The 27,185-nt window shown below is 49.0% G+C and overlaps 1 protein-coding gene across 1 annotated transcript; it reads right to left on the reverse strand.

Annotated features, from left to right (window-relative positions):
• Positions 1–1,332: 1,332 nt before the first annotated feature.
• Copg1 (coat protein complex I subunit gamma 1) lies at positions 1,333–27,185 on the reverse strand. Its single transcript, XM_048416371.3, has 24 exons — positions 27,029–27,185; positions 25,933–25,985; positions 25,336–25,416; positions 25,042–25,113; positions 24,818–24,897; positions 22,883–22,958; positions 22,591–22,683; positions 22,179–22,265; positions 20,966–21,123; positions 20,745–20,878; positions 19,180–19,247; positions 18,826–19,014; positions 16,738–16,833; positions 11,243–11,486; positions 9,938–10,013; positions 8,892–8,995; positions 7,811–7,936; positions 7,480–7,548; positions 5,667–5,809; positions 5,239–5,410; positions 4,615–4,712; positions 3,564–3,702; positions 3,188–3,286; positions 1,333–1,693 (listed from the first exon to the last, which is right to left on the reverse strand). Exons 1-24 carry the CDS (start codon positions 27,063–27,065, stop codon positions 1,563–1,565), a joined length of 2,625 nt encoding a protein of 874 aa, XP_048272328.3. The 5' UTR covers positions 27,066–27,185; the 3' UTR covers positions 1,333–1,562.

The following is a 27,185-nucleotide window of genomic DNA, read 5'->3' on the forward strand; positions in this document are numbered from 1 at the left end:
TCAAGACGACCCTATCTTTCCTCCTTCCCAGACCAGAACCTGAAACTAGGAAACCTGTCTGCTTCCCAGTCACCCTCAAACATATATGGCCACCAGAATGAGACTTGCTAGCTCTCCAGGGTCAGGAAGTCCCACTTGGTTTCCTTTCGACATTTGGTTTATGGGGTGTGTGCGTGTGTGTGTGTGTGTGTGTGTGTGTGTGTGTGTGTTCACAAAAGGAGGCTGACACACAATTACCTTTAGTGAGGTTTATTAGAATGGAATGGCATCCAGGCTATGATCAGGCTGAGAGGGGTGGGAGGGGAGGGTATTAGCAGAAAGAATACAATAGTGAAGGTCTAAGCACAAAGAGCCTTAAAGGGAAGGCTTTCCTTTAAAGCCTGGAGAGGCCCTCCATAATGGCTGGGGAGGGTGGGTGGAGGAGGGAAGGGGGGCAGGCAAGAGCAGCTGCTCCAGAGTGTCCCTGGGAGAGAGTTTGAAGGAGGGTGGGGGCAGAAGAAGGGGAGCAGCCTTCAGCAACCTCCATGAGCAAATCCCCCCAAACAAATGAGAAATCTGACTCTATAACCTTTTAAGGGTGACAGAAAATTTCACATCACGTGATTTAGTTTAGCAGGCATGACCAAGCGCTAGAAGGAGCCACCACCATAAATCACGAGTTACTGCTAGGCCACAGCACAGCTTCTTAGCTATGTTCAGGTGTAGCCTGATCTCTTCAGGTAATGGGATTAGGCCTAAAGGGGCAGGCCTATGTTCTAACATGCACACATGTATGTGTATGGACATACTACATACAAGGTATGCATGAGGAGGTTAGAGGACCACTTTTGGGAAATGGTTCTCTCCTCCATCACATGGGTAGTCAGTCTTGGCAAGTGCCCGTACCTGCTGCGCCACCTCAGCGGGCCCCAGAGGAGGTCCACTCAGAAAGTGCTACTGCTGTTTCCAATGGTTTAAAAACACCTGACTTGAGTTTAAGGTCCATGACCCTTGGGGAATACCCTAGGATTTTTCACTCTAGCCAAAAGAGACTGGTCTTCCCACTCACAGACTGACCCAGAGCTCCTCAGGTAACACCTGAGCCTTTGGAGACTTACCCATCTACAAACGCCTGAAGCTGGCTCATCAGGCCTGCCAGCGCTGTCTCTCAGCTAGCCTTTATCCTCATCCTAAGCTTGGCACTGACACAGCCCCAACGGGTACCTGCACGCCCCACTTGGGAAGGAAGGCCTCAAGGAGAGGTGGAGGCCCTGAGCAGAAGCCTGCAGAAGCAGCTGTAAGAAATACATGCTGACTTATTGTAGGGTAAGACAGTTTCTTTGGGGATAAATATGCGAGAAAGTCTGAACATTTTATTTATTTGTGATGTCTCCTTGCAGGCAGGGTGAAAAAAATTTACCCTAGCATTCCTGGGTGATAGGATGGAACTAAAAAAAAATCTGTACTGATTCGTGATTTTTCTGAATACAGAGGTGTGGGAAAGGGTTTCCACTGGCTTGATGGGGAAGAAGCTACTTCAACGTAGTGTTGGAAAAACGAGTAGGGTCTACTCAGGCCGGTCTTTAGCCCACTGAAGCCAAGATGATGTCTACTGGCAGTTCCTCTGAGCTTCTGGCAGTCACCTGCATCGTCACTGTGTCCAGAAGCAGAAGTCGGGAGCGCACGAGGATGTCATGACCACCCCGGAAGACCCCTGGAAGAAAGAAGAAGCAGAGTTTGTGGGGCTCAAGGGGCTGTGGATGCCATACTAAGGGTGTCACAGGCAGCGAATGACCAAGGGAGCCACTCTGCTGAGGCACAGTTGGGAAGCCTGGGAAAACCTCACTGCTTTGAACTCTAGAACCCTTAACAACAAAGTATGGCAGTAAGAATGTTGACTATTTCAGGTTCCTGCCAGGCTCAAGGGAGCACACCGATATGAAAGGCTTAAACCTCACGTTAGAGGCTCACACAGTGGCAGAATCTGAGAGTCCTGATGAGGGGGAGAGCCCCGACAAGAAAACCCACAAAGCACATGTCTGACAGACCCAAGGGACTGTGGTGGTGAGCTGTGAGGACGCACTGAAGCAGAACATCTTCCAACCCTATTTGTAAACTCGTTCACCTCATGCCTCCAAATAACGAACTACCCCAAAAACCAAAATCCAAGGTTAGGTATGTCTAAATGGTAGAACACTTGCCTTGCCTAGCAGGCAAGAGGCCCTGGGTCTGATTATTAGTACTGGGGTGGGGGGTGGACACACAACACGAACAGGGCTGGTGTGGAGGCTCACTGAAGACTGAGGCAGGAGGATTACTTACAAATTCAAAGAATCTTGTGCTACACAGCAAGACTCTGCGCCAAGAATCTGCCTACCCTCAGTCCCCGAGTCTCCCCTACCCTCAATCCCTGAGTCTCCCCTACCCTCAATCCCCGAGTCTCCCCTTTTCTCAGTCCCCGAGTCTCCCCTACCCTCAGTCCCCTCAATGTCCAGCTCCATATCCACAACTGTCTCAGGGCAAACAATCCATGGCCCTTTTTGAGTTAACCATAGGATATCAAGTATTTACATATGAATTACACAAATGATTTGCATAAAATACTCTAGGGATGAGTGGCACAGGTGCTCCGAGTGTGAGGCGACAGTTAGTGCACTATACGCACTATTTAAATTTTGTATGTGTTTGAAAACTTCAGAGACAAAAGCTTAAGCGTCCATTCTTTTGTTTGCTTTGCTTAGGCATTTTAGCCCTTGGCCTTAAACTTACACAAAAGGTCCTGTCTCTGCCTCTCAAATGCTGAAATTACATGGTGAGTTACCAGGCCAGGCCCCATACCCATTCTTCTTAGAAAAAACAAAAACAAAAAAACAACCAATAAAGTTGATAATTAGACGAACATCAGACAAGTCACCAAAAAAGAAATATGAATGGAAGACACTTCGTTCAAAATGCAAAAACTTACATTAAAACTACACTGGGAGCTGGGGAGATGGCATTTGGATCCCCACTGTTAGATCACAGACCTGCTGCTTTAAGAGACCAGCGGTCAGGGAGAAATGCTGAGCCATCATGCCACGCCCACAGAAGTCCTTCTCACAGGATAAGGACAAGTACCAGTGGGACTACTAGAGCACACAGGTGTGTGGGGAAGATGGGGCAGCCCCACCCGTAAAGCACCGAGGCCCTCCCCACAGACGTTTCTTACCAGCTAGCAGCAGCGTGTGAGTGTTCTTGTTTTCTGGCACTTTGTCTGACCGCTCACAAGGATGCATGCCCAAGAACTTCACAATATTGCCCACAGCCTCTGTAGGAAGAAACCCCAGCACTGTCAAGTCATGGGGGTGTGTGTGTTTGTGTGTTTATTTTGTTGGGTGCTAGTTAAATCCTGGGCTTCCTACATGCTAAGGGCACTTTCCCACTGAGCCACAAGCCCGCTCCCAAGACTCTGTGCCCCGGCACTCAGCATGTGTGCTCTAAATGTGGCCTTGGATCTTTGGTGGGAAGAGGGGTACATGGCAGCTGCTGTACAGCTGAGGGTTCTGAAAGGCAGCCAGGTCAGAGACGGTGCCACCATCATTTACCTTCAAGTGTCTTGACGGTAGACAGAGTGAATGTTTCCTCCTTCTCAAACTCATCCCCAACCTCATCCCAGGCTGCTTCAAAGTTCACTTTCATGACTTTCTGGATGTGATCAGCCACGGTAACTTCTAGATCCTCCAGCTGGAGATATGGGGACAGAGGTTAGACTTCAGGAAGAGACTTCCTGTTCCACTTTCCAGGTCCCTGCTCTGAACTCATCTGCTGTTCCCTGCCTTTCCGCAGCTCACTTAGCAGATACCTGCCAATGTAGGGACATGGTGGCTTCCGGACAGAGAACAAGTTATGTCGGGACCCATCCCAAGGTACACAATAAAAGCACTTCTTTCAACAGGTAGCAGCCATATCCCCAGCAGGTTCTATACTTTAGCTGTGCCTCTAGGCTCAACATAGGCTGGACCCTATTGTCACCTCAACTGTGAACTTGACACTTAGTACTCCCATTCAGCCAGCTCGGACCGTGTCCACACGGAGGCTCCTCTGTTCATTCTCCCCACAGACCCTCACAGAAACGTTCTTGCCAGTGTTCTGGTACACACGGCCACTGCTACAGTGAGGAGTACCTCAGCTACGGCTCCCAGAGGAGAAAAGCCTCAAGGCTCAGGAATGGCCCTTCTCTACTACGGTTGTTACAATATACACCACGGGACTCTGTGGTCCAGGGTGAAGGAGCCCAGTTTATCTAGAAAGCAATTTGACTATGGCAATTAAAGTCTTCATGCTTTCCTTCTGAGCCAAAAGGAATTTATCCTAAGAAAATAATCAGAAATGCATGTAAAAATTTGTATACATGTATATGTGTGTGTGTGTGTATATATGTATGTGTGTATGTGAGTGTGTGTGTGTGTATGTCTGTGCACCACAGTTATGCAGTGCTTGCAGAGGCCAGAAGAAGCCATCAGAGCCCCTGGAACTGAAGTTACAGACAGTGCTATTCACTATGTGGATACTGGGAATTAAACTTGGTCCTCTGAGAGAGCACCAGCGTTCTTAACCTCTGAGCCACGTCTTCAGTCCCTGGCGCCGTCCTCTTACCACATACTCATCCTCGTAGCCCTCTTCATCAATCTCTCCAGTGTTGGGGTCACAGTCCTTAACAGTGAACTTCATCACACAGCTGAACGTGCACGCCACTGTGGGGAAGAAGGGCTGGATGACAACAAGCCCCTCACGATCGGGCAGACATGGCCCGCCCTTCAGGCAGCACTAATAACAGCTGGCATGCCACCAATCCCAGCACCACCTCATAGGACAGGATCAAGTCACAGGTCCCAAGAAAAGGAGACAATGCAGTGTGGCTAAGACCATGCCACAGCTGCAGGTCACTGTTCATGGTAGGGAAAAAAAGCTGGTAATATCTTTGGAAAAATGAATTTGCGATGTTTGGGTGTTTTTGCCTATCTTTGAGAGACATTGTGCAGCACTAACTCATCTGAAGACCAAACAGGCCTTGATTCTAAACTAATATAACCCACTTCGCTTAGGCCTTGGTTTCCTCATCTATGAGCAAGGACAGTGCTTATCCTCACAGAGCTGCTATGAGAACACATGAAAAGAACTTGGGCCTGAGCAAGTCTCATGTCTGAGTCAAGCAGTTTCTGTGCCATCCTCGATGCATGGACTCCCATGAGGCCTGGGTGGCATCTACAGAGAGCTCACCAGCAGTAGGGTCTTCCTTGGGTAGAGCCACTAGTGTATAGCAGGTCCCAGGCTGGTTGTAGGGCAAACTCCGGGCAGGCACATAGGAGAGTACTTCATATGCCTCGGTGGGCTCCATCTGCACTGTGACATTCTCCAGGGTCTGGTCATTGAGGGTGTTTGTGCAGTCAAACTGGAGAAGGAGAAGTGGGGCTCAGGTGTTGCTACAGGAAGAGTCAGGATATACCCCCCAATCCCAGCCCTCTGTCTGGTTGATGTTTACAGGCTAGAGGAGTCCTGGGCCAAGAGGGATGAGACACACTTGCTAGTGACAGGTATGGTCCTCAAGCTGTGCTCCCAACCATGTACGGAAAGCCGTACAGGACCCATGTGATTGGGGACTGCTCCTGGGCGCAGGCAGCAGCGGGGTCTCAGGCCACCGTGCTTACCTGAAACACCAAGTGGTCAGAGAAGGTGTGTTTGGTGCATCGGATGACATACTCGGTCTCTGACTCGGTGAGGGCCACTGGCTCTGGTGAGGACTTGAAGAGGGGCCCGAGTCCCTGGAACTCAGGCACCGCTGCTAATTGCTCTGAAATCCACAGACCACATTCACTTGGTTTCTGGATCTCCACACCAATCTGTGTTGAGCCCCCAGGCCTCATACCCCTCCCATAGAGGGAGGGCACATGCATGGCCACCTGGCTGTTCACTCTTCCTTGGCACACTTGCACACTTCTCTGTCTGGTTCAAGCCCTAGCCCTCCAGGAAGAAGCCCCTCTGTCTTACGCAAGACCTCTAAGCAATTCACCGTGCGAGACCCCAATGTGCAAGACCTAATCCATCTAAAAACCTTTACCTTTAGTTCATCCATGGTCCTCCCTCCCTCCTTCCCTCCCTCTCCCTTTCTCTCAAGATTGGAGGTGACAGCTGTTAGCCACCAGACACAGGTGTCAGGAACTGAACTTGGGTCCTCTGTACGAACAGCATGTACTGCTGAGCCACCTCTCCAGCCTCAACAAGGATCCTGAAGAGTGACGATTAGGAAAAGACTGCGAGGATGAGGCACGTACTGTTAGCTATAAACTTGGGTGAAAGACAAATCCACCCATGCACTGGTCAGTTAAGGCATATGGCCAATGATTAGCTACTTCTTCTTTGGAATGTCTAACTCTTTAGCCCAGGCTAGCTTCAACTTTGTGATTCTTCTGCCTCAGCTTGCTGGGTCTTGAGATCACAAGTGAGTGCTATTATAGCCAATGACGAGCTACTTCAAAATGCTGCAGAAACACCAGACATGGTAGCACAGGCTTGAAATCCCAGTTACTTAGCAGTTACTTAGGAGGTCAAAGCAGACGGGTCTAGTTCAAGGCCAACAGGCAGCTGGGCAGTGCGAATTCAAGGCTAGTCTGTGTACCTCAGTCATTAAGTTGTTGTCTAACCTAACCAAGATAACAAGGCCCTAACGCAGCCTGGAACACTATACCTAGCATTCTTGAGACCCTAAGTTCGATCCCAGCACCAATAAATAAGTAAATAAATAAAACTTTTAGGGTCTATGGGTAAGACTCCCACTATGTACCATGACCAGGTCCTAGTAGCCCAGGGATACCATGACTCTATCAGGCTAATTCTGATAATCCTCATAGGCTGAAAGCAGGTGAAGAGGCACATGCTAGGTATCTGGAAAATATGTCTGCCTCCAACAGCTTCAGACCCTGCTCTCTTCCCTTCTCTAAGGCAAGATTTCTTCCCAGAAGTCACTGGTTGGCTATGTGAACCACGACACCTGAGGAACTATTAGTGCAGCCATGCGGAACAGATACAGGACAGAGGGTTTGGAGGTGAGCTGAGCTCAGATTCCTTGACAATACTCTCAGTTTTGAAACCAGTGTTTAACAGCAGACACCCTTTATAAGGCAGCATGGACACATAAGGAATCAAAACCACAGCACCAGTGTCTCTGAGCTCTAGCCCCACTCCCCCAGGCGTCCCGGAACCCAGGCCACAAGCACTCACAAAATCAAACACGAAAGAAGCCCCAGTACTGTCGATCACCCGGCACTCTGGAGGACCAATAAAGTTCTAGTTCTCTTTAAAAAATTATTGGTACTGGGCTAAAATGCAAGGTACTCTACCACCGAAGCACACACATCCTCTGAAGTTCTAAATCTTAATCAGAGGTGGCGACCGGGTCGATGTGATCAGCGGCTGGCAGACTCTGCAGTCACCTAGCCTCTGACCACACTGACCATTACTCACCCTGGAAGATCTCCTGCCGAGTGGCTGCCACTTTCTCTGGCTGTTTGACCGTTGCGGTGGCAGTGCTTTCTGCAAGAGCAAGCACAGCTGGTGACCCACGGCTCTAGACACGAGCAGCATGGTGCTGCTGACCCCGTCTTATTACTCAGACACTGTAAATGCCAACTCTCCTGAGAGAGAAGCATGCAAGAAGAGCATGCGTGTAGCATGGCTGTCCCCGCTGCCTGAAGCAAGAGGTGCAAGGGCTGCTCCCTCTTCTCAGCACACCTCCCATCCTGGTTACTCTGCAGCCAAGGAGTCACATGGGCCTTGGGCATGAGCAGGGCCTTACCTGGTCTCTGCTCTGCCATAGGGGTGGTGGCCAGAGGCACAGACTTGAGGTCAAATGGCTTTTCTGATGGTTCTAATGTATACTGCTGCAGAGCTCTCTCCAAACCAGGGATAGACACAGTGAGACCTAAAGCCAGAGGAGAGATCATTAGGCATGCTGCACCTAGAGAGGACAGAGGCCTGGATTCCCCAGTATCAATGCTAAATGTGCTGAAGCTGAGAAAACCATGAAACCTCTTACTCCTCACTCTCCTTTCCAGAGGGTTGCTGGGTACGTAAATACAAAGGGACTTAAAAAACTACTAAGATGGGGCTGGAGAGATGGCTCAGAGGTTAAAACCACTGACTTTTTCCAGAGGTCCTGAGTACAATTCGCAGCAACCACACAAAGGCTCACAACCGTCTGTAATACGATCTGGTGCCCTCTTCTGGCCTGCAGGGATACATGCAGGCAGAACAACAATGTATACATAATAAATAATTTTTTAAAAGTCAAAAAAAAAAAATCACTCAGGCAACAGAAGTTTCCACTTACTGCTTTGTTTTGCTTGAAATGTCACTTTGTTATGTAGCTGAGGCTGACTTGGAGCTCCCTATCCCCCAGCCCAGCCTAGCCTCCTTGGAGGGATGGGATGAAGACATACGCCATTAGACCAGGCTTAGAAGGTTTTATTAATGAGTGTTTTCAACTCTGGGCATTGAGCCAAGAGGACTGTCATCAATTCCAGGCCAACCTAAGCTATATAATGAGAGCCCACCTCAAAACAACAATAAACGTTTTGGACTGAGGATACAGCACAATGGTGGAGACTTGTCAAGCATGTGTAAGGCCCTGGGTTCAAGCCAGAAAACACACACAAAGAGTACTTAATTTACCTAGCCATTTCCACGGACATGGGTTCAAGCCACGTGAACCTAGGGCTTCTGAGGTCATATCAATCCAAAGGGTTGCTATACAAGCCCAAAGAAGCATGTGTGGTCTTGGCTGTCTAGGCTCAGAGATAGCACACCTGCTCTAAGGCCACAGGAAGGGCCAAAAGCTCCAGGAGCAGACCGAGTCCTGGGCAACCAAGAAGACTCACCATTTAGTATGTAACCTGCATTGAGGGCCTTCTGCTTCTGCTCCAGGACGTTCAGATAGAAGGTGGCTCTGTCTCTCACTTCGTTGTCGTCGTCCATCACACACCTGTGCCCAGGATACAAGGTGTCAAAGCGACCCTGGAGGGCTGCATGGGGGTGGCGGGGAGATGCAGAGCTCTTGAAGCTTAGCTGTCACGAGTGGAGGCTCTTAAATGACAGCATAAAACACTAGGGGTGCCGGGCAGTTGTGCACATGCCTTTAATCCCAGCATTTGCGAGGTAGAAGCAGGGAGATCTCTGTGAATTTGAGGCCAGCCTGGTCTACAAGAGCTAGTTCCAGGACGGCTAGGGCTGTCACACAGAGAAACCCTGTCTTGAAAAAAACAAACAAACAAAAAAACCCACCAGGGGCTGGCCAGGCAGTGGTGGCGTACACCTTTAATCCCAACACTTGGGAGGAAGAGATGGGGGACTTCAGTGAGTTCGAGGCAAGCGTGGTCTACAAAGTGAGTTCCAGGACTGTTACACAGAAAAATCCTGCTTCGGGGCAAAAAAAAAAAAAACCAACAAACCACCAGGGGCTGACAGACAGTGACATACAGCTCCCTAGTAAAGACCTCACCCAGCAAACAAGACAAACTAAGACACAAATACACCAAGTTACACCCTCTTCTGGACTCAGCAGGTAATAGACACCACACACAATGCATAAATATACACGCATGCAAAACACCCACACAAATAGGATAAAATAATTGAGTCTTTGCTGGGCATGATGGTGCACACCTTTAATTCCAGCACTTGGGAGGCAGAGGCAGGCAGGTCTCTGTGAGTTTGAGGCCAGCCTAATCTACATGACAAGTTCCAAGACAGCCAGGGCTATTAGAGAAACCCTGCCACAAACAAACAAACAAACAAACAAACAAAACAACAACAAAGGAAAAGAAAGAAAAATAAAAAAACCAAAATAATTTTTTTAAAGGGCAAAGAGGTAGAGTGGACCCAAGGGAACACTGTTGGGTGCGGAGGCTCCTGTGCCTAGACTCACCTTTTCAGCAACACCAAGATGCTTGGTAACATCTCTTCGTTCTGGGCTCCAAACTTGGCCAGAGCACTCACTGCACCTAGTTCCAAGGTAAACTGGAATCACCAACAGCCCGAGGCCCACCTGCCAGAGAGCTGAGGGTGCCCATTAGTGCTCAGGGAATTCAAGTGGAAGAGCTAGTAGGTGGTACCCCACCATCATCATAGACTAGCTCCTGTGCAATCCTGGCGGATCCTGGTGCTACCCAGGCCCTACTTCCTCTGTCAGTTACTGGAGAAAGGGGGTGATAGACCAGTGGCTTCTGTCCTAGGGCTCTACAGGCTGTTCTCAAATGATAAGGCCACAGATGCTATCAACACTGCCAGGTATTCACTTCAGAACAATTTCATTTATAGCTAGGTCTGAGAATAAAACATGAGAAAATAAACCATCACTTAGTGAATATCAACTGCTAAGAGAAGAAAATCTTCCTAAGAGAGGCACAGAAGGAGAAAATGGAAAATAAGATGAAATTTAGAACAAGATGGTAGACTGTTAAATCACTGTCTCATATAAAAGTATAAAAAGGTCAATTTTATGGTGTGCATTATATCTCAAGTTGTTTAAAAAAAAAAAAACAGACAGGTACGGTGGTACATGCTTGTGATCCCAGCATTCAGAAGGTCGAAACAGGAGAATTTCAAGTATGAGCCAGCCTGGCTATATAGCAAGACCCTATCTCAAACAAACAAACAAACAACAAACAAAAAACACTCTAACCACTAATATATAGTGAAACTTTTAAAAAAATTAAATTGTAGAAAGTCTCTTATCCAAGCTGGGCAGTAGTGCATGCCTTTAACTTTTAATCCCAGCACTCAGGAGGCAGAGGCAGGTGGATCTCTGTGAGTTCAAGGCCAGCCTGGTCTACAAAGTGAGTTCCAGGACAACCAGGACTGTTTCACAGAAAAAAACCCTGTCTCAAAAAAAAAAGAAGAAGAAGAAGAAGAAGAAGAAGAAGAAGAAGAGGAGGAGGAGGAAGAGGAGGAGGAGGAGGAGGAGGAAGAGGAGGAAAGGGAAAAAAGAAAAAAGAAAAAGAAAAAAAGAAAAGAAAAAAGAAAATCATTTATCCAGATGACATCTAAAGTCCTTCTGACAATATGAAAAACAGTTCATGAGGTCATGTCCCCTGGGAAACAGTTTAAGTCCCTTTGCTGGCAAATTCACTGCAAAAGAAGCTAGGAGTCCAGGACCACCGCAGCTCAGACCTAGGAGTTCAGGACCACCCCGGTTTAGACCTAGGAGTTCAGGACCCCAGCTTAGACCTACCGGCCCGAACCTCTTCATGTTCCAAGACCACACGGTTGTAGATAAAACGAATGTACTTGGAGGGGTTGTTGGTCTTGGGCCCCTCCTGGCCCAACAAGTGCAGGATCCGGGTGGCCAGCACAGTGAACTCGCAGTCCTCAATGAACTCGCACAGGTGCGACAGTCCTGTCTCCTTGCTCTCGGAGTTCTCCTCAATGATGCTGATGATGCAGTCCACGATGGCACGCTTGTACTCAAAGCCACCCTGCAGAGACAGATGTCTAGCTGAGCAAACAGCTCACATCCTCTGGAGACCAGCTGACGCCCAGAGCCTAGTCAGGCCCAGACACTGCTCCACAGCCCAGAAGCAGGAGCCTAGGCTTCTGTCTCTTTGTTGCGTAAAACAAAGGCGTGGCCTGGAAGCCCACTAGTAGAATAGTTTAATGGGGGGAACATTTTGAACCCCAGTTCTCCCGTAGGGAGAAAGATACACTCTGAGTAAACTGCCACATGCTTTAAAGCTCATTGAGAAGCTGGCTCTGGAGGAAGCGCTGCCCCCAGCCCGACCCCAGACGCAGATCCAAGCATGATTTTGTCTCCAAGACCCTTATCCAGGGATGACTGTCACCTGCTATCCAGGGATGACTGTCACCTGCTATCCAGGGATGACTGTCACCTGCCCTATGAGAAGACGAAGGGGAACAGCAAGACAGACCGAGTGAAAACAGCACCGCTGAGAACAGGAGAATAAATCGGTTAAGTAAAAATACCGCGTCCCCGAAGACAGCCAGCAGCTCATTCCCAGGCACCTTCCCAAAGGGAAAGACTCCCCTGCTGCTTGTCTCACAGTAAAAACACCTGGGGCAGGAACAGCTCCCAGCAGTCACCTAGCAGGAGACAGTCTGCAGGAACCCTCTGTCAACGAAGGCCTCCGATGACTCTTCCCATGGCTTTCCTAGACTCCTGCAGGATCGTGTATGACCCTACGTTCTACTGCCTACTTGCTATATACCTCACAGACTCACCCACTTCAAACTGAAAGCCTGGCTATGGGAGATCGTGCTACACGTGACACCGAGACACAAAAAAAGGCAGAATGGGTGGCACACCCCATGTGGAAAACAGTAAGGTGGTTCCTCGGGGTATCAAGCCCAGAATTACCATCTAATCCAGTAACTCCGGTCCTGGGTGTCAGCAACAGAACAGCTCCCTACACTCATGATCTCAGAAGCCCCTGTCACAACAGCGGCAGCACAGGAGCATCCCGAGTGTTCACAGGTGGATGAGAGGGTAAACAAAGTGTAGTCACTACTTTAAAAGAAGAAAATGATGCATGCTATAACATATATGAAACCTGAGGACATTCAAAGTGAAATGAGGGAGGCAGGAAAAGAACATTTCATGATTCCCCACAAGGTAACTGGAGCAGTCAGATTCATACCCATAGAAAGAATGTGGGTGAGAGGCTAGATGAGGCAGATGGGGAGACAGTGTCTAAAAGGTGCAGTCCTAGCTAAAAACTAGAGTTGGAGCTGGAGAGGCTCAGCAGTGAAGAGCACTTGTTCCTACAAAGAACTCAGGTTTGGTTCCCAGCCCCTACACGCTGACTCACAACCATCCCTAACTCCAGTTCCAGGGGACTCCATGGCCTCTTCTGACTTCTGACACATGCAAAACACTCACACATAAAATTAAATGAATATCTAACTGAAAAAAAAATTAATGGGGGTGGGGGCTGGGCTGGAGAGACGGCTCGGTGGCTAAAAGCATCTGATATTCTTCCAGAGAATTGCAGTTCAGTTCCCAGCACCCCCATCAGGCAGCTCACAGCTGCCAGTAATCCAGCTCCAGTGGATCTAAGACCCCCTACTGGCCTGGTATGCATATGCACACACATCCCACAGAACTAAACACAAAATAAACTTTTTAAAAAATTAAAAATTAGACGGGTGGTGGTGGCGCACACCTTTAATCTCAGCACTCGGGAGGCAGAGGCAGTCAGATCTCTGTGAGTTCGAGGCCAGCATGGTCTACAAGAGCTAGTTCCAGGACAGGCTTCAAAGCTATACAGAGAAACCCTGTCTCAAAAAATAAAAAACAAAAAACAAAAAAATTAAAAATTAGAAAGTTCTGAAATGATCTAGACACAGTAGTGCAAGCCTGTAATTCCGACTCACAAGCACACACCCCAACAGCCCCATATATATAAATAAAATTAAATCTTAAAAAAAGAAGATCCCGGGCTGGAGAGATGGCTCAGAGGTTAAGAACATTGACTGCTCTTCCAGAGGTCCTGAGTTCAATTCCCAGCAACCACATGGTGGCTCATAGCCATCTACAATGAGGTCTGGTGCCTTCTTCTGGCCTGCAGGCATAAACCCCTGTAGACATAATACATAAATAAATCTTTAAAAAAAAAAAAAAAAAAAGAAGATCCCAGCTGAGGGTAGGGTGTAGGTGATCTGATCCCCAGCACTCTTCCCACCCCAAGGTTGTGTTTTGCGGACTGTGATGACGCGGGAAGGGGCTGGACGGGCTGCTAGTGAGACGTGTCATCCAGCCTGTGTGCTCACAGGCACGCAGCACGCAGCACTTCTGAGTGAACGTCAGAAGACAACCTGTAGCAGTCACTTCTCTCCTTCAGCCACGGCTCTTTCTGCTTTATGCATTTCAGCGGTGGACTCTGATCTCTAGACATCGGGCTTGGTGGCCACTGTCTTTAGCCACCTCACTTAACGTTTAAAGGCTTCAGCCATTGGTGTGCCTGCCTCACAGGTTGTTCTGAAGAGCAAACAAAATTCAATCTGAACCAGGCACGGTGCATGCCCGTAATTCAGGAACTCGAGATGCTGAGGCAGGACAACCTAGTCAGGACTATATAGTAAAGACTAACCTAAAGGGGAAAAGAAGAAAAAAATACTGTCTTCTCAGTGTGTGAGCCACAGGTCAACAATATATCGTCCACTACAAACCCTCAAATGCTGTTTCAATCTCACCGCTGCAGCCAGCCACTGGCTCTAACTAGATGACAGATGTCAGCGGGAGCAAGGCAAGTTCTCAAGTCTGGGTGCTGCAGCCCCTCAGTGAAGTCATTCATTACCCTAACTGCTGGGTGAAACATGTAGCTTTCTGGGAAGCAGCCAGAAAGCTGAGGAGACAAAGCCTGGGCTTTTTCAGGGAGAAAAGCATGGGTTTCTGGGTCAGAGGCACCTGGGCTCGGATGCCACTAAGTTTTCCTTGCTCTTCAGAATAATCTGGAAGGCAAGTCATTGTACTCAGGTCACATTAGCCTCAGATTCAGGTTCTTTTAGATGGGACTGGTGTATCACAGGCTAACCTCAAAATCACTATGCACCCAAGGATAACCCTAAGCTCCTGACCTCATTTCTACCTTTCAAGTGCTAGGATTGTAGGTATGTATCCGCTACCGGTTTATACAGTGCTGAAATCAAAATCGGGGTTTGGTGCATGCTGCCATCCAAGTTACACCTCTGGTTTCCAGAATTCTCTTCCTTCCTGATGGTGTCATAGGTAGTTATGAACTGCTAACTATGAGTCCAAACTTAGCTTCTCTGCAAGAACAATATGTTTTTTGTTTTTTTGTTTTTTCGAGACAGGGTTTCTCTGTAGCTTTGGAGCCTGTCCTGGAACTTGCTCTATAGACCAGGCTGGCCTCAAACTCACAGAGATCCACCTGCCTCTGCCTCCTGAGTGCTGAGATTAAAGGTGTGCACCACCACGGCCCAGCAGGAACAGTATGCATTCTTAACTAAACTCTCTCTCCAGTACTTCTTTTAAAACACACACACACACACACACACACACACACACACACAATCATTTTGTATGGATGTATAATACATTGTGTGTGAGTGCAGGCCTAAACGTGCCACATCACAAACAAGGAGGTCAGAAGACAGCTTTCAGGAATTGGTTCTCTGCTCCCACCATGGAATCCAGGGATTAAAGTCAAGTCAACAGGTTGGTGTGGTAAGCACTACTACCAGCTGAACCACCTCACTGGCTCCAGAGTCCTCATTCTTAAAATATTAGTGACAAGAACAGTAAGGAGGATCAGGAGACCTCACATCCCACATATAGTCTCTAACATACTGGGGTTGCAGCTGGAAGCACTTAGGGCATTCATGCCTTATCTGTATGCCTTTGAGAAAAACCAGGGAACCAATGCAAAAGCTGCTATCTTGTTGGCCCTTGGTCGACCTTGGATTGGAGCAAAGGGCTCTGTAGATTCTGTGGGCCAAATATGTTCCACTTTTTTGTAGAACAAAAAAAGTTTGTTTTTTAAAAATTATTTTATTTGTATAGGTGTTTTGCCTGCAAGTATATCTGTGCACCACCTGCATGCTCAGTGCCTGCAAGTGTATCTGTGCATCACCTGCATGCTCAATGCCTGCAAGTATATCTGTGCACCACCTGCATGCTCAATGCCTGCAAGTATATCTGTGCACCACCTGCATGCTCAGTGCCTGCAGGTATATCTGTGCACCATCTGCATGCTCAGTGCCTGCAAGTGTATCTGTGTACCACCTGCATGCTCAGTGCCTGCAAATATATCTGTGCACTACCTGCATGCTTGGTGCCTGCAAGTATATCTGTGTACCACCTGCATCAGATCCCCCGGAACTAGAGTTACAGAAAGTTGTGAAATGCCATATGGGTGCTAGGAATTGAACCCAGGTCCTCTGGAAAAGCGGCCAGTGCTATTAATTACTGAGTTGTCCCTCAAGCCCCCAATACACACTTGTTTCTGATCCTGTGGAATTAGTTGGTTTTGTTGAGACAAAAACAAACAAACAAACCTGGAAGTGGTGCACGCCTTTAATGCCAGCACTTGGGAGGCAGAGTCAGGAAGACCTTTGAGTTTGAGGCCAACCTGGTCTGCAGAGTGAATTCTAGGGCAGCCAGAGCTACACAGAGAAACCATGCCTCAAAAACACCAAACAAACAAACAAACAAACAAAAACATGGATTCATGTCAAGCACAAAAAACAGAACCAGCCAGGCACCGTGGAACACGCCTTTAATTCCAGCACTCTGTAGGCAGAGACAGGTGAGTCTCTGTCAGTTCAAGGCTAGCCTTGTCTACTTAGTGAGTTCCAGGACAGTCAGAGCTAGGTAGAGACCCTGTCTCAAAATAAAACAACAAACCCCAGAACCAATGTCATGTTTTTAGCACAAATTTCCCAAGAGCTCCTGAAAGGTACGCAGCCTTCTAAGCTTGACTTTGTAAAGCTTAGACACATCCTCCTTCGTGCACAAGCACTGCCTCAGGGCACCCGCTGGACTTGGTGCCACGCTGGTGAGTCATACATTACTACTGTAATTACAGCGGCTGGTGCCATTGCAGCATCTGTGCACGGAAGTTTAAATGGCCGCAGGCTACAGGAAACTAGCTGTTTAACGGTGTTCTGAGCTTAAACCAAGCAATGGATCTCGGCAGCCAGGTCATTCTCTGCACCAAAAGAGCTGCAGGACCCCAGTGGCCCCACTCTTACCTCTTCCCTTAGCATGGTGAACAGGAAGTTCATGAGTACAGCATGTTTGCGAGGATACTTCTGGCACAGGGCACTGATGGCCTGGACAACCACCACCTGGGGTAAAGAGACACGCATGAATAGCAGACCCTGATAAGACTGGTGACTGGCTCACTAAATGTCATAGAGTCCCTCCTTATGCAATATCATGCCCTAGACCCAACACAAGAGCAACAACACTCCATGCAGAGGCACATGGTCACCCAGGGCAGGAAAACACGGCAGTCTCAGTAGCCCAAGTAAGAGTCTGGGTCCCCAAACCCTGCCTGGCCTGCTCCCTCCTGCCTTGCACAATTTCACTCAACACTCCACTGCTTTCTTCTTGAGGTCTCTGTATACTATTTCTTCCCTCTGCTTTACCCTCTGTTTCTTTATTTAATTGGCTCAAGACCTCACACGGCTCTTACACCAGCTCTCTTGCTTGCTCCTGTGCCTGTCTTCTGAGATATGAGTCTCTTCAGACTCATGGTCCGCTGTCCGAAGGGTTATTCTTGTGTGCATTTCTCACTGCATCATCGGCCGATTTGCCTTCACACAGCCCACATGCAGAGGACATTTCTGTCCACTCTTTACAACTCACACTCTTGAACTTATTCTGCTATATTAAAAACTGTTCCTACCACTCTCTGCTCTGATGAAAACTCCCCGGCGACACGCTTCATGACTTTTTGTGTAACACTGAAACACTCTAACTACGGAAAATAAGGCTAGGTTAGTGACTGTCAGGAATCAGGATGAGGGGCTGGGAATGGAGGGCACGAGCCCTGTCTAGTGGCAGGAGCTCTGACTGTGGCAGCGGTCTTGAAAGGCATCACACGTGCCCCTGGTAACCGATGGAATATGAGTAAGTGCTCTAGACTGTACAACTGCTGGTTTCTTCATTGACACGGCACTATGACTATGTGGGATGCGGGCACTGGAGTTTAGAGAAATGCCCAGGACCTTTCCTCTTATTTATTTATTTGCAAGCTCCTGTGAATTATTTAAAAGTAAAAGTTTAAAAAATACTCCAGGTAGTGGTGGTGCGCATCTAAGCGCTAATCCCAGCACTAAGAAGGCAGAGGAAGGCAGACCTCTGTGAGTTCCAGGCTAGCTTGATCAACAGAGCAAGTTCCAAGACAGCCAGGGCTACACAGAGAAACCTTGTCTAGAAAACACAAAACAAAACAATACTACAAGCCAGATATGGAGGAGGCATCGTAACCTCAAGCACTTGGGAGACAACAGAAGGAGAGCTGCTCCAAGATTGGGGCTACTGAGCTGCAGGTCATCCCGGAGTAAGAAGCCTTTCTAGAAAAATCAAATCCCAAACAAACAAACAAACAAACAAACAAAAAACCAGTAAAAGCCAGGTAGGGGATGAGTGATACACCCAGCAATCCCAGTAGCAAAGAAGAAGTTAACACATGAGAAACTTGAGTTTGAGGCCAGCGTGGGCTACATAGGAAGACACTGTCTTAATCTGAAAAACAAGAAGAAAACAAATCCCAAACCACCTTTCCAAATGTCTTTTTTAACAATTAAAGCGATCACAAGCTGTAGGTCTGTCAGAGAACAGCCCAGCCTGTGCTGACATCATTGCCTTCACCATCCCAAGCATCTGACCCCCCGATGCCCTCTCTCCTTGGAACTTTCCAAACAGCCACTCCTGCCCTTGCCCCTGGCCCCTACTGCCTTCCTTGTCCAAGCCTGCCCCACAGCTGGTGATGGAGCTGCAGTGTTGGCTCCTCGCCGCATCCCAGGTTATGGCTTGTCTACATGTTTGTTCATTGATAAAGCTCATCTTTCCCAACAGAAAGCATCTGTCTTGTCCATTGCTGCTCCCTCTCATAAAACTCTAGAACAGGCAGCAGGAGCTCAATAAAAACTTTATAAGAATCAATAAACAAACTCCATCCTAACCTAAAAAGTACTGTGCTTAGGGCTAAAAGGGACAGAGGGCCAAAGACTTAAAGGTAGGCGTGTACACTCCAAGCCAGCGGCATGGACAGCAGGTTCAGAACATCTCCCTTGCCTCGGGGGGCTACAAGCTGTGAGAGCACGCGGTACCTTGAACTCATCTGAGATCTCCGACATGAAGGAAGAAATCTGCTTCATAAGGCGGTCAATGCTGCTCTCACTCCCGGTCTTAAGGAGGGTGGTGATGGCCAATGTGGCAATGCTACGGTTGGAGTCTGTGACCAGGTTTTCCAGATCCAGATTGCAGGCAGTCACTGCCGATGGGTGCTTCATGGCCACCTGCAGAGGCAGCACAGGAACATCGGGCGGTACTCAATTCTCTGATTCCACCTACAGGGTAAGCCTGGCCAGAGGTCCTTTGGGGACCACATCAACTCCTTTCCCAGATCATGCAGAAGGAGGAGACCTGCTATCAGCTAGGCCAGCCCCTCCCCCTCCTCTTACCTTATTGAGGGTGCGGACAGCAGCGTAGCGGAGAGCTGCCTTAGGCGAGCTACAGAAAAGCTGGAGCACTGCAGGGAGACAGACACACGTGTCAGGCTGTCCTTGATGCCAGGCAGTGGAATACTTGGGGCCCCAGGGCAACAGCATGGAATCAAAGGTGAACAAGCTCTCAGGCCTGTAGGACACAAGCCTTTTGCTCAGCAGAGGTCAGCAGAACTGCCCTGCCCTAAACTGTTAGCAAGGGCTCCATAGGTGATTGATATGTACTAAGCACCTGCCATGTGCTAGGCCCTCCCTGTGGATGACATGTCTGATTCTCCCAACTCCCAGGGAACGGCGGCAGAGCAACTAAAGTGACTTGGAGTTAGCATCCACCCGGCAGGAGCAGGGTTCAAGCCAAGGGCTGCCCAAGCACTTAGCTACCTCTCTCCTTCCACACTCACAGACCCAGTGGAACATCCCTCAGCACCGAGCCAGGGAGCTCAGTCCTCCCTCAAAGACTAAGTTTATTTCTCTCTGGGACAGTCCCAAAGAGTTGACCCCTACTGTGTATATCAAGGACACCTTTTGCTCAACCCTGGCCACCCAAAACTCACAGCTAAAGTTCATATTCAAGCATAGTCTTGGATAGGACTGAATTCTGGAATAGCTGAGTTCCTTTCTTTATTGCTTAGCTTTTATTCTCCTGTCATTTGTTTGGAACTAACATTTGTCTTAAAATATGGTAACATATCTTTTAAAGCCTCTTCTTAATGTCTTCCATTATTCTGGAAATACAGGGCTATCATAGGAGAACATTAGTCAGTGAGTGGATGCACCTGCTCTTTTGTTTGTCCCCAAGGAGGGAGATGGCTCCTTCCATACTCGAACCCCATCTTTCCACCAGGTTTATACCACTACTGTAGGGAACTCTGAAAAAAGAGCTCAATCATTCCAACCCTCCTGCCATACTCCTTTGCCTCCGGGCTGGTCCTGGTTAGGCACTCATCCCTCTCTCCAACTCTTGGGTTTCAATATAGACCCCTTCTGAACTCTCAACACAGACGCTGTTCTGCACGAGCCCCTTGGCTCTTCAAGCTCTGGGTGCATATTCTCCACTCCCATCCCAACACCAGCTCAGAGCAGGTTGTCAGGGCACTGACTTGATGGCTAGAGCAGAAACGACACAAAGCTGCTGGATTCTCCTTAGGAACACACTACATCCATGCTAGTGCCTCATTCTGGGCCAGGAGGCTTGCACAGACCCTGCCTTCACTACTACAGGAAAGAGAGCTATGCATGTTTCGGAGGGAAGTGAGGCCTGGAGAGGAAGGTCAGAGGACAGGGGTTTGCCCACCTGCTGAGAGCAGGGCCAGCGAGTCCAGCTGTGAGCTCCAGTGCTACCCCATGAGCACACCGGGTTTTAGGGGTCCTGGGCTCCTCCTCTGGAGCCAGCATGCCTAGCAGTACTAGTATGGACCACACACTCATTTCTTCAGCAGAGATGGTCTATCTGAAGACAAGCTCTGGCTCAGGGCTGGGCCTAGCAGGCACACTATGCAGTAGGCATGGGGACACATAGACACCTGATACAGCAGGGGCCAGCTCTTTAGCACTGCAGCCGGGCAGGTTGACGATGGCTGAGGCGGCTTCATACACGACCATTTCATGCTTGTTACGCAGGCAGCTCTCGATGAAGTCAAACAGTGGGCTGTCACGGCTACAAAGGAACACAGCAACGGGAAGCTGGGAACAATCCGGCAATGCGGGAGGCACCATCTGGCTGGCAGGAGGGCAGCACTCTCACCTGCCATCTTCTTCCTCCAGTTGCTTGCTGGCCACTCGGATCATCATGCAGTAGGCAAAGGGGGACTTCAGGCCGTGCCGGGTGAACTTACTGATCATCTTACTCACAGCCAGGCGGTCATTCTTCCGCACATGGTACAGCAGTCCTAGCGCATGGTACTACAGGACAGAGGCAGCACAGGAAACGAGCACATCAGGCCAGGCCTGCTGCTGTGCCATGCCGAGGCTACTGTACGTCTCTAGCTTCACCCTTCTTGTTTAAGTGTAGCAAACACATCCACACAGAGGGCTGCAGCAATTTTCCCAGACACTCTGCAAAGATAACTCCAGCAAAATGCTCAACAAACCACACACATGATGTTCTCATTTGCACCAGTTTTGGCAAGAACCCCGCAGGCACCCTACTATGTGGGACAAGACATCAGAACTGAAATGAGCTGCCCCAGAGACCTGGGGCAGGCCCTGAGTGTGGTCCTGTAGGACACAGGACACAAAACCTCCAACACCCAGAGGACTGGCCTGCCTGTCCCTGGTCCCACTCATGGCCAAGCTGGCTCTGGGGGCTAGAAACCCAAGAATGTCACTAGTAGAGATGTATGGTACCAAGGTCACTTCCTGTTCTTTCTGAGCACTCTTAGTCAAGTGGCATTTGAGAGCCAAGGTATAGGTAAGTGTCTCTGACCCTGAGAGATGGGCTGAAGGATCACTGCTGACCCCAAAGGCAAGATCCACAGAAAAAACAAAGAGAATGACAATCACTGAAGGAAAGGGACAAACCAGCCTTCCCATCCCTCATGATGTGTGTTTCCTTATTTAAGTCTTGCTCTTCCAACATTCCAAAGAAACTGAGACCCGGAGGGAGGCATACCAGGTTAGGTTACTAAGGAAAGTTTCTCAGACGGGAATCTCACATCACTGAGCCAGCTCAGCAATGGTTGGATGGCCATTGGCTTACCTGGGCCAGGTGGGCTGTAGCAGCCTGTGTTCCAAAACATCTCATCTTCTGGTAGTGCACTTGGCTATTTCAGCAGCTCCAGGGAGGAACTGTTTTCCAAACACCTATGTGCTGCCCTGGCTACTTCTCCCAAGTTCCCATTCCTTCCCCACACTCCGTGACAAAAGGATGAAAGCCTGTCCCGGCCAGAGGCCACCAGTACTTGTGGAGCGGGGACAACGACAGTGTGGTGCATCTGTTTGTCCAGCACCATTCTCACCTGGACCATGATGTTATCACTGGACGCCGCCTCCTGGGCCTCATTCACCCAACGCTTGACCACATCGAAGCTGCATTTCAGCAGATGCTGGAGGCAATGGAACTTGTTAAAGGGTCAAAAGGAAGGGTGCCCTTCTTGTCACACCCATATCCCCTCTGAGATGCAGTCAGAGCCTCCTCACTGTCCTGATCCCATGGACAAAGAGCACAGCTGCCACCCTCATTCTCCCTGCTTGGCAGACTTCCTGCCCGATCCCGGTCCTAACAATCTGCCATCTAAGGGGGTGGGGTGTCAAAGACACTCACCCCAGCTCTTCCCAGTGGACCCAGAGTTTCTGGATCTATTCTAACAAGACAGTCAGTTTATTCTACCTTCAATCCACACCCCTGCAGGTCCAGTCACAGCTACATACCAGGGAAGACACGAGGGCAGAGCTGGAGACGCTGGGTACCTTGTCCACAATCGCTTGTTTCATGTAGCGCTCAACAGCCTGCAGCATGGTGCTCTATAGTAGGAGAAGGTGATGGAGCTCAGGCATGGAAGCCGTGGAATGCAGAGCAAAGCAAACACATCCAGAAGCTCCTATGAGACACTCCCACCCCGCTCCTCCACTCCATTTGGACAGCTGCAGATATCCAAGGGTGTGCTTGGGACAAGGCCTCACTTGAGAGCCTGGGAAGCAGGCAGAGGGTGGAGGAACTCACGTCAGTGATCTGGCAGAGGGCTCGCACTGCAGGGCCACGGTAATTATCTTCCTTCCCAGTCATGTCTTTTGTCAGGCTGCCGTGGAAAGGAGGCACTGTTGACACATGGGGTCCTGGGCCATCCTCCTCTAGTCTACCCCACCCCTGCCTGGATTTACCACACCAGCCTCCTAAGTACTGCTCCCTTCTGTTCTCACCCCTCCAAGCCAAGCTCTAACCCAAACAGCAGCTCCAGGGAAAGTCACAGAACTCAAAACAGAGCTGGGCACGGTGGCACACACTTGTGATCCCGGCACTCCGGAAGTACAGGCAGCAGGATCACCATGAGCTCAAGGCTTCCTAAAACATGAAACTGCAGCTTCTCAGTGAGCTGTCCTCCCCTCTCAGGCCTCTGCATGTGGGGTTGTTCAGCCTAGACCTCATTCCTGCAGAATCCAGACCATTCTGGAGGCCTTTTGGGGTCCAAAGCCAAGCTGGTGTCCTTCTGTTCTGCTCTCACAGTCCATTACAGTTCCACAAACCATGCTGAAGTCCATCTCATCAGCCTGGCTGCCTGGTTATTTACTTGTAAACCCTGAGGCTGCAGAGGCTATGTTTTGCATAAGTTTCCTCCAAGATTGAAATACTCCATCTTGCATGGAAGCTTCTGAAGCAGGAAGGGAAACAACTCAGAATATATCCAGGAAGTCCCTGAAACTGACCAGATTCACTAAGCCCCTCCCCGCCAGAGTGAGCAATAAAAGCTGAGAGTCCCTCTCAGACCAAGAGCTGAACTGCACAGAAGACGCTCAGAGCAGACCGGCTGCCTGGAAGAAGCAGAAACTCGCCAAACTGCCCGGAAGAGGTAAACCACCTGAGGCACCTGGAAGACATACTCCAACCTGCTGACCCGCCTACAGGCTATGCAGTGTGCTCTGGTCCCCAGCTTTGAGAGCCGACACCCATGCTGGGGTGGGCTTTGGTGAGGCAGCTGTCTCTGAGTCATTTCTGCTCCTGTAAGCAACCCCAATAAAACTCATTGGTTCACCAAACTGGACTTTGGCTATTGTGGGTTCCCTATCTTGGCTGAGTAGACATGTGTGTTGTATTTCTCCAGGAAAAGCTTTGCCACACACACCATAGCTTTCTTGTTTGCTACTATACGCCCAGAACCACACAGGGACTGATAAACATTCAGCAACATCTTTCTAAAAAAAATTTTTAGGATTTATTTTCATTAGTTTTAGTAATGTGTAGGTGCCTGTGTCTGCATGTGATTGTGTGTAAATGAGAGAAGGTACCCTTCAGCACATCAGATTCCTCCGAAACCGGAGTTACAGATGGTTCTAAACCTTCTGATGTGTGTGCTAGGAACTGAACCCAGGTCCTTTGAAAAGGCAGCAGGTGTTCTTAATCACTGAGCCATCTCTCCTGCCCCAGTAAGTATCAACATAATGTAACTGACCACGGTTGTGTGGACACCTCCTTGCATAGCAGTGTCAAGAAGAAATAGGGGTTTGTTGTATTTGTTGTATTTTGTGTGATTGTTCTGTGTTTTGTTTGGGGGTTTTGTTTTGAGGGTTGTTTTTTTTTTTGAGATATCTTGCTATGTAGACCAAGCGTCATGAGTACATGTGTGCACAATCATGTCCAGCTCTGACTCCCAGTTCTCAAGGGCATCTGTATAAGTGTCATCTGTCCCTAAATTACTCGGCCTAAGGCAGACACCAGTGCTTGGCAAGCAGACGTCTTCACAAACTCCCTGCACTGCTTCTTTCCCTTAGTTCACTGAAGACTTTCCGAGAGCCCATGCTGGCTGTGCTGCCTAGGCAAGAGGAAGGGAAGCAGGGCCAGAGAAGTGAGAAGGAAGCTGAACACTCTCGAAGCTGGCATGGGGTGGGTCTAGGAGGAAAGGGCCTCGGCCATCAGAAGAGCCGTCCCCTGCCCAAGACTTGCCTGCTGGTAACAATGATGACATCCTCGGCAATGCAGGACATCTCCTTGATGGTCAAGTAGCACATGCGACGGAGTGTGGGCTGAAAAGATAGAGTTTGCCCTGTCAATCCTGCTCAGCGAGAGGGTCAGAGTCAGGAGAAACCGCAGGCAGCCGTGGGCAGCAGTCATGCCGATGGGTGGTCCTCCCTCCACACGTCCAGAAAAGCAGGGATTGATGTACTTACATCGTTGGACTGAAAGAGTTTCGTCATGGCAAAGAAAGCCTCGGTTGCTTCTGTGGTCCCCAGGTGCTCCCCCTGTGGTAATCATAAAGGAAGCCTAAGTTTTAGAAAGATCTCTCAGGGTAGACCTTTAGAGCCTACGGAGGGACTCCAGGCAACAAATGAGAGCTGGAAACTCAGAGGACCCAGGACTGGACTTTTGGTCCATAGAGTTGTCAGAAGCTTAGGGTACATCCCCATTTACAATCCCCCATACTCCTCCCATACCCGTATTCCCTGCCACCCTCATCTTGTTACCTGGTTTATGAGGTAAAGGATCTTGGTAAGGATGTGGGCACATTTCCGAGGGTTGATAGGAGTTTCATTAAAGACCCGAGCCTGTGAGAAAGCAACTGTTACCTACAGCCTAGTATACTTTCCTTCCTTCGGCAACCCTCAGTTCATTAAGGGCCTGGAGAACTACGGGGTGTATATTAACTCATTTGTCCAGATAAATGTATTCTCCAAATAGTAAGAGTTTATTTTTCTTCCTTTCTTTCTTTTTAAATTTATTTATTTTATGTTTATTGGTGGTTTGCCTGCATGGATATCTATGTGAGGATGTCAGAAGCCCTGGAACTGGAGTTACAGACAGTTGTGAGCTGTTATATGGGTGCTGGGAATTGAACCCAGGTCCTCTGGAAGAGCAGTCAGTGCTCTTAACCACTGAGTCACCTTTCCAGCTTCAAGTTTATTTGTCTTAACTCATCTACTAAGCATACAAACAAATCTTTGTGCTGCTGTACTGACTACAGACACTTAGCAAATATAATGAACAACCAGCATGCTACACGTTAGTATTCTGACAGTGTGGCAGATGTATCTGACCAGACAGACAGGTGTGCTGGAACTTGCCTCTTGGAGTACTGCACTTTTCTCCAGGTGTTGAAGGGGGTTGGAACCTCCACCTACAGTGAACAGAGAAGACTGATTACAGGTTGTAATCCTGAATTAATTTCTTCCTTTTCTTTTTTGAGACAGAGTCCCATGCTGGCCTCGAACATAGTGGAGGACGATCTTGAGCTTCTGATCTTCCTGCCTCCACATCCTGGTTGATGTGGTGCTGTGGACCGAACACAGGGCTTCATGCACACTAGGCAAGCACTCTACCAACTGAGTTACATTCCTAAACTGGGACCCTAAATTTCAAGACTCTGTCAAACACAGGGAAGGGGAAGAAGTCTCTGTTATCTACCAACGGCAATCCAGGTTCTACTATCTGTCTATAAATCCTGTTAAGGGAACTCCCCTCTTCCCCAGACCATTTGCTCACAGTCACCCCGCACTGTTTCTGGGCCTCTCATGATGCCACATTTTGCATTCATTCATGCAACCAGAACCTGAGTGAGTCTATGTGCCAGTAACAACCAACACTAACTAACCTGTGGCGTTATCCCTGACAACAGATGTTACATTTCTAATTAATTATGTGTGTGATTATATGGTTGCTATCTGGTCCCTCCACTATATGACCATTCTAACATTCCTACTGCAGGCACCAAGCGTCCCACTGTTTTTAGCTACGGCAATATCAAGATCCGTGAGGTGCCTGACGTTTAGTATATATAGTTTATTGAATGAATGAAACAGGGTTCTTAGCTGCAGGACTGGTTATGCCCAGACTGGCTGGTACCAACGAAGCTCTGGCAAATACCAAAAAGTCGGACGGAAATACAAGGGAGCATCCAGGCCGGAACCCTCCTCTTATCAGATGGAGAAACTGAGGCCCAGAGAGGAGCGTGACCCGCACAAGGTCACGCAGCAATCCTGGCCAAAGCTGGCTAGTGCGAACAGCATGCCCCTCCGAGGACAGCTACGGACCTGCGCACAAGCCCCTGCCCCTTTTGGGCCCCGGCGCTGGTTCTGACAGTGGCCCGGAAAAGGGCGCCCAGGAAGGTCCCAGGAATCTGCGCGAGGATCTGGCCTCCCCAGGCTTTCAAGGATCCCTCACCCGACTCTTCGTCCTTCTTGTCGAATTTCTTCAACATGGTGCCAGCGGAAGCTCCACGCAGCAGGGAGATGCTCAGAGAAGCGGTAAGTACACCTTCTCCCAGCGGCTTCCGTACTCCCGCCCGCCACGTAGCCCTGAGCACTGCGCTGTGGAATGC

This window comes from Myodes glareolus, chromosome 6 (genome assembly GCF_982192425.1).
Source record: "Myodes glareolus chromosome 6, mMyoGla1.1, whole genome shotgun sequence".
NCBI lineage: Eukaryota > Metazoa > Chordata > Mammalia > Rodentia > Cricetidae > Myodes > Myodes glareolus.